This window comes from Carettochelys insculpta, chromosome 1 (genome assembly GCF_033958435.1).
Source record: "Carettochelys insculpta isolate YL-2023 chromosome 1, ASM3395843v1, whole genome shotgun sequence".
NCBI lineage: Eukaryota > Metazoa > Chordata > Testudines > Carettochelyidae > Carettochelys > Carettochelys insculpta.
The window spans coordinates 366,392,086-366,400,298 of record NC_134137.1 but is presented as its reverse complement, the minus strand read 5'-3'; the positions used below and the strand labels follow the sequence as shown (position 1 = coordinate 366,400,298).

The 8,213-nt window shown below is 41.7% G+C and overlaps 1 protein-coding gene across 1 annotated transcript in view; it reads right to left on the bottom strand.

Moving 5' to 3' along the window:
* Positions 1 to 2,596: 2,596 nt before the first annotated feature.
* The window catches only part of PHYH (phytanoyl-CoA 2-hydroxylase), a 33,757-nt gene continuing 28,140 nt past the window's right edge, over positions 2,597 to 8,213 (bottom strand). The window contains exon 9 of the mRNA XM_075017838.1: positions 2,597 to 6,222. Coding sequence (XP_074873939.1) covers positions 6,169 to 6,222 — 54 coding nt within the window. The 3' untranslated portion in view covers positions 2,597 to 6,168. The remainder of the gene's footprint in view (positions 6,223 to 8,213) is intronic.

The following is an 8,213-nucleotide window of genomic DNA, read 5'->3' as shown; positions in this document are numbered from 1 at the left end:
ACTGCAACCTCTCTCAATATTATTCTTCTTAATCTTACAAACAATGGACATGCTATATGTTTGGAAAACCAGCACTTCCTTTTAAACTAGCGTCAGTCCCTTTAAGCTGCCTAAGCAGCTAGCGATACATGCTACACGCAGGAAATAAATAATAAAAAGCAAGTTTGAAACTACCCCTCCTAGTCTTGCATATACTGTAGAAATATTCCTGTACATTGTTCTTATTCCAAGCAGCCATGAACTACCTTCACTTTCTTTAAGGGCTGCTTATCCATAAACATATCTCCACCATTGTTCTAGTACAACCAGCTAGCATTGTGCTAAGGATCTTCAGTTTGGAGGACACCATACATGGCTGCTAGCCAGAATGGGCAGGGACGGTGTCCTTAGCCTCTGTTTGCCAAAAGCTGGGACTATAAGGGTTGGAAGTTGGGGTACAGCCACACGCACAGACAGAGTGGTTTCCATCATATACAAGGTTTACAGTTTGATTGAATGGCTCTTAGCAACCCTCCCTATACAAATTGTTCCAGCACCCCTGGCTGGGAATGAGTGACAGGAGATGGATCACTTGACGATGACCTGTTCTGTTAATTCCCTCTGCTGTACCTGGCATTGGCCATTGTCGGAAGACAGGATACTGGGCTAGATGAACCATTGGTCTGACATAGTATGTCTGTTCTTACCTGTATACTAGCAGCGCTGTTAACCTGGGCAAAATTAATCAGAGCCCTGTGGCCATTGTTATTGGAAAGGAGCTGTGGAGAGATAACTTGTCCATGGGGCAACCTTCTCAAATCAGCAACTCTTACAGGCATGAGGAAGGGGGAACACAAGGACACCTGGGAAGATACCACAGCACTACCATATCTTTGTGAAGAACCAAGAGCCGGGGTGGAGGGACACATTTTTTAAAATGTAAAATCTCACAACAGGAAGTAGCCGCCACACAGTGAGGCAGATCTATGCACAGCACCACTGTAAGCTTTGGCTATCTATCCTGCTGGTAAACAAAGGTGGGGATGCCCTACAGAAATGCTAGCAGTAAGGGCTAGCTCACTTTCTTTTCAGTAATGAGGAATGGCAGAACAAGAAGCAATGGGCTGAAGTTACAGAGCAGGAGGAGTAGGTTGGATGTTGGGAAAAACTATTTCACCAGGAAGGTGGTGGAGCTCTAGAATGTGTCACCGAGAGAGGTGGTGAAATCTCTATCCCTAGACGTTTTTAAGTCCCAGCTTGACAGGCTCCTGGCTGGGATGATTTAGTTGGGGTTGATCCTGCTGTAGGCAGGGAACTGGACTGGATGACCTCCTGGGGTTCTTTCCAGCCCTAGGATTCTATGATTCTTTTTCAAATGCACATACCCAGGAAAGGCACCTGGAGACTAACGTGCTCTACTCGGAGATCTGTAAAAGCCTTGTCTGCACCACCTGCCAGTGTGGAGCAAATGAGACAAGGTGGGATCAATTGCCAGAAAGTAGTTCATTTTCCTTCAGCTGAGACTGATCAGTGAGGCCCATTAACAGGAGTACACTATGGAGCATGGCTTCATCTCCTGGGAACTGGAATGGGATCATTAATTCCCGTTAGATCAATTGTCCTGTGATTACAACATTGCGTGAAATGCAAAAAGGTTGACAAAACTAGTGCACAGCTTTCAGAAAGCCAGATTTCCCAGTGTAAAACAGCACGTGGGAGCACAGGTGTAACTGCTCACACAGAGTCAAACTTGAGACCTCTGGAGGTTAGTGCAGGTGCCTCTACAGCTTGAGCTAAAGGCCAGCTGACTCTGAGCATAGGCTGTAGAGGACACTTACTCTTCTCTGTGAAGTGGTCTATGTACCACCCCACAGAACAGTTAACCACACATAGCTGTGTGGGTTACACAGGGGGGCTGGTGAAAAGGGGTGGCACCATGGAGATGCAGAGACACATGGGGAGGGGAAAGGAGGAGAGGTTGACTGGGCAGTCTAGGTAGTGAAGGGTGCATGAGTGCAGGGACACAAAAATGGAGAGGGAAGAGCTGAGTGGGGATGCATGAGGAGGCGAGCAGATGGGAGAAGCGGGGGTCAGCCATGGTCTGCATGGGGGAGGCTCCCCAGCTCCATATCAATCCTCTCAAAAACTCCTTGGTCTATACTTCTCCCATCTGCCTCCAGTAGTCCTCCAACCTCTTTCCTAGCCTTCTGCCTCCCTTTCCATCAGCTCTTCTGTTACCCTTGAGTGCCCCAAGCCTTTGCACTGCTGACAGTGTGCAGGAAATAGATTTCTGTGACCATTTTAGTTTAAGTGAATCATTATTCAAAACTGCACATGACCATACCTCGTAAGGAATTTCCTTGACAAAAACATTTCCTGAATCTTTTTTAATCTGTATTTTTACAGACATACATGTGTCAAAGTTAGACTCAAGACTCACAATTTGTCAGACCACTCTGTTTATTAGCAAAGCTGCTCTGCTAATACATTTAGAAAAGTGAGTCCCCTCCCAGGGCTCAGGTCTCTTAATTTATACAGATCAAGAAGGCAAGTTAATAGACAAAGGAAAAAAAAGGAAAAAAACCAGACACCCACCCACCCCATATAGTCCCTGAGACCAGTTACGTACCTTCATTTCCATATCACCCTTAGCAATCCCCTGCCAATGACTCCCTGGTTACCTTAATTAATTACTGTCTAGCACCTACTGCTCTGGTTTCTGCTTTCCCAGGCACACCTGGCTCCATTCAAACCCACCCTACATTCCTACACACAGTATCAACATAACTTCCCCTTCTTGAGCTCAGAAGTAACATTGTATCATAGTGTGGTTTAATTTCTTTTTACAATGTAACTCTTTTATGTACAATGTCACATCTTATACTTCCACACGTTGACAAGTATTTTGAAATTACTCAAATAATTGAAACCAGCATGATTTTGACAAATAAAATACACAAAATTTCAGAATGTTCTGCACAGCACTCCCCCAGGGCCACATCTAAACTACAAAAAGAACTTTGAAGTTGCTTACTTCGTAGTAACAGACTTCGAAGCTGAGCATCTACACACACCCTTCTTTGAAGTTAATCATCAAAGTAGGGCACTACTCCATTCCCGGGAATGGAGTAAGGACTTCCAAGTTGAGCTCCCCTCCTTCGAGGTTAAGTTCTCCATGTGCACTGTATCACTCCTGGGGTGTCTACACTAGGATCTGACTTCAAAAGTAAACTGCAAAGTCAGATCCCAGCGCAGACGCACCCCAGGAGTGATACAATGCACATGGAGAGCCATGCGACTCAGGACATTGCCAGGCAGGCAATTCAATGCCTGTGATCTGCCTGTGCCAGCGGACTGGCTCACAGGGCTTGGACTGCAAGGCTGCAAAAGTGCAGCAAAGGTGTTTGGGCTCAGCCTAGAATTCTCCCCTTTTCTGGGGTGCTTAGAGCTCATGCTTCAGCCCAAGCCTGAACATTGACACTGCAGCTTTACCATTCAGGAGCCCAAACTGCTTGATGGGCTAAAAGGAGGGAGCCTGTATCTGCTGTGCTCTCAGTGCTCCCCTCTGCTGGTGCTGAGAAAATGAGATGGGGAAAGTACAGAGATGGAGGAAGCTGAGTCTGGAGGTACTAAAGGGAGCAGAAACAGAAAAAACTAACTGGGTGATTTATGGGGCTGTACCACAGAGCTGGGAGAGAAGCCTTGTCCCAGATGATGATTCTGGCTGGCTCCCATTAGACCAACTTAGCAGCTCACTTTGCACAACCAGTGACAGCATTCCAGCATGAGTGCCAATGAGCATTTTCTCATTCACTTCTTCCTGGTAATTGTTATTCCCCTGGCACACACTTGGCTGACCTATATTCTACATCAGATCAGATTCACATGGAAACATGGTAACACTAACACCTAACTTTCAGGAACTACAAAATCACTGAGATTCACAAAGTTGGAGTTAGGTGCTTTGGCTTCTTACACAAGGAATAATGAGAAACAAGCACCTGAGGGGGAGAGTCACTGAAGGGATATTTGCACTAAATGACACGGGTGCAGTATGGTTTCAATGATATAACTGTGCATGAAAGTTAAATTAGCTTAATAAAAATGTGGTAACTATTGCAGCCTGTAAAATCAGGAATGCACAATTGTAGGTTCATGCGAGGCCCAATCCAGCTCCCACTGAAATCAATGGGCACTCTGCCACTGCATTTAACTGTGGTGGCTCACCTGCTGTGGAAGTTTAGATTATGTAGGTGATCTTAGCTGCCTCTCTCTATGCTCACAAGCCACGTGGAAACTTAGTTTTGAATTTCCAGCCAAAATGGTTTTTACAGAATCCTGTAACATTTGCTTGCGGCTTTTTCCTGAAGTGATGCACTTAAGTCAGACTTGACTACGCTTTTCAAAATGGTTTGCTGGCAGAGAATCTAAGATTAAAGCTGTAGCTTTACCCAGGCCACAGCACTCTCTGCTGTCAATTAAGTTACATGCACAATGTAGTAAAGAATCAAGCCTAGTAATGAATCTTGCCTTTAGTGTATTGCTGTCAGATCTCATCACAAAGGTCTGACCCAAAGCCTACTGAGATCAACAGAACGGCTTTCATAACTTAAATGGGCTCAACTATAGCAATACTGAGGGTTTGAAAGTGGCACAAAGATGCCACAAAAAATTGGCCTGTGTTTTCCATGTTAAATTGTATTTTAAGTAGTCATGGAATAGCTTTAAGGTTCCTTGTTAAAAGGTCTTGAAATTGACAGACTGAAGTCAATCACCAGAACCCCCAATCCTGCTAGCATGAGGGTTTCCTGTAGCATGGATCACAATACTAACAGACAAATTATACAATGTACCCACAATACTTGGTTTTTGCTCTAGTTTAATATGGATTTCTAAAAAACATTTTTATTTTTGAAACAAAAGCTGATTTAAAAACAAATGCATTTCAATACACCACAGATATGCCATGTGACAATTATGATAAGCACTCATTCTGCAATTTTTATGTAATATGTTTATTTTCTTTCATTCTGTGTAACTTGCCTGCTTTGAAGTCAACTACCCAGCCTACCCCTACACACACAAGATTCAAAAGAGGAAACCCCTCAGTTGTTTAAAGATGGGAAAGGATGCAAATAAAGACACAGATGTTATTCAATCCCCTGCAACCAGCTGCCAATGAATTCAGTGTTCATGAAGACAATCACTGTCTCAGCAACAACTATTTTACTGTTAAATATCTTTGCTTCTAACTAGGGATTACATGTCTTTAAGGGGAAAGGGACATTTTTCTTCAAATTGCTTTCATTTCAGTGTAGTACAGGTCTTTGCCCAAGAAAGTTTATGCTCCAAAAATCTGTTAGTCTATAAAGTGCCACAGGACTTCTTGTTTTTGCGCATACAGATTAACTCAGCTCCCTGGCTGATACTTATATGCTCATTGTTACTGTGTTCTTCACACACACATGCACTTAAGTATTATTATTTAAAGCATAAGTAACAAGGAAAAAAGAAGTATTTAGGATGAAAATAGGGAGCAATGGTAGAAAATTAAAGATGGGAAAAATAGGCTAAATATCAGAAACGATTTCTTGTCAGTTAGAGCTATCTGAGTCCACAATAACTTCCCTACAGAACTGGTAACAGCCAGTTACTGCATACATTTAATATACCAGACAAATGACTAGAAAATGTACACACAGGCTTCAAACAAGGGTAAGGCTACATAATTCAATTGGCCTTTTCCACCCAGGACTAGATTCAGTACAGCCATGAGTTAGCACAAGGGTTACATTAATAGCAGCCAAAATTACATCAAGATAGAGACATATGGATCCAAACTGATGCTTAAATAGCACTGTGATGAGTATTTAAAGAGCTGATTTACTGGGAGTTCTTATCCATTTAATAAACAGTGGATTTTAAAACAATTTTTAAAATTACAAAAATACAAATATTTATTGCATTTAACAGGTTAAAAATATAATCAGCTAAATTTTATTAAACTTCAGTGCAAATCATACTGTAATATTTGTATTACATGGACTATTTTGTTATAAATGAACATACAGTGCAATATTCGGATAAATTCAAACAAAAACAAATCGAAGCTTTGAGGATCATGGTTTCTGATCAGGACACACGATACTCAATTACACATTTTTCTAACTCTGCCATTAAAAAACTTTTCTAAAGATTAGTTCTTTCTCCTTTCACAAGCCGCGCTCGAGTCACCCCAATATCCTAAAAAAATTGAACAAAGACAGAAGAGGTTATTAAACAGACAAGGATACAATGTTAATTTCTAAAGACATCAGAAGCTGTAATTTTCTCTATGTACCCACGTATTTTAAAATACTCACAAAATACAACAGCAACAAAATTATTGAGCTCTTCAAATCCACAGGCTCTGCACAAATTAATAATTTATAATACAGCAACAAATGGTAAAATCAAACAAATATTGTATATTCACAAAAAAGATGAATTCATTTGTGAGATTGATAAGAATTGTGTGATGCATAAAAGGCAAGCAAAGAAAGGCAGAACAGGAAGAGATACACGAACAGCATTACACTGAAATTACTGAACCAAAACCAAAAGGCTGTCACATTTGAAAATATTGTTTCTGAGCATCACCCTTATATTGCAAATGGAGCACACCAAATGATAGAAAAAATGTTCCTTCTCATTTTCTTGCACACGTTATCTTATGCCTCCTTAATGCATCATCATTGCTTCTACCTGCTCTACAATTTAAAAAGCATACTGGGGTTTTCAAAGTCCATTTACTGCTGGCAGTGAACATTATGCAGGCATGCAAAGCTACTGCTTCTGCACCATACAGAAAGCAAGGGGAGAACAGATTTAAAGCAGAGTTCAGGGGACCACTATCTACTGACAACTGGAACTTTAACACTTCTCACTTTAGACAATTAAACAGCAAAGAATGACCAGTGTTCCTTTCAATGTTTTCCACCCATGGACAGAATAATTTTTGTTATGAGTATGAAGGCAAATGGTATTATGCACCACCTGTAGAAACACATGCTGCTAGCTGCGAGCACTTTGCTAATCAGCTGGGCAGCACTGAAACTCTCTTGGTCGGCTGCTCAAGTGCTCAGCTTACAGGAGCCACTGGGAACGAGTGTTTATTATGCGTGCTTTGCGACAGAAAGGGACAGTGGTGCCAACTGACAAAATTACATGGGGGGAGACGAGAAATGGCCTGAGTTTCAACTGCAGTTCTGATGCCATGCAACCTCTCTACCTCAGCTTCATTAGGGGAATGAAGGCTTCCGCAAGGAATAGTTAGTTCATGCCTGCAAATGGTCTGAAGACTAAAAAGTAAGCACCAAGCATTCTTCAGAGAAATTTTACAATCTGATTAACACAAACATAAGGTCTGGTGCTCTGGAGGAATTCTGCACCAAAAAAATTAAAAACTCCTCAAACCTCTGCATATTTAATTTGTAAAAATAATCATAGAATGTTAAGTCTGGAAAAAATTCGAGAGGTCATCAAGTCTAATCCCCTGCATTTGTGGCAGGACCAAAGACTTTAAACTTCTCTGACAGGTGCTTGTCTAACCTGCTCTTAAAAATCTCTAATGATGGAAATTCTACAACGTCTTTAGAAATTTATTCCAGTGCTTCCCTATCCTGACAATTCGGAAGTTTTTCCTAATGACCAACTAATACCGTCCTTGCTGGAATTTAAACCTATTGCTTCTTGCCCTGTCATCAAAAGCCAAAAAGAGAATATTTTTTGCTTCTTCCTTGTAACATCCTTTTGGATACTTCAAAGCTGTCATGTCCCCTCTCCATCTTCTCTTTTCCAGACTAAACAAACCCAGTTCTTTCAGTCTTCCCTTATAGGACATATCTGTTCGAGCTTTAATCATTTTTGACGCTTTTCTCTGGACTTTTTCCAATTTGTCCACATTTTTCTTGAAATGTGGTGCCCAGTAGGGACAGCCAAGTAAGCACAACACAGATACCTCGATTCTTGCTACACAGTTGCCATAGCTAGAAATCGGAGGGGTAGCCGTGTTAGTCTGGATCTGTAACAGCAAAGGGTCCTGTGGCACCTTATAGACTAAACAGAAAAGTTTTGAGCATGAGCTTTCGTGAGCACAGACTCACTTCATCAGATGCTGACCAGATGCTCACGAAAGCTCATGCTCAAAACTTTTCTGTTAGTCTATAAGGTGCCACAGGACCCTTTGTTGCTGT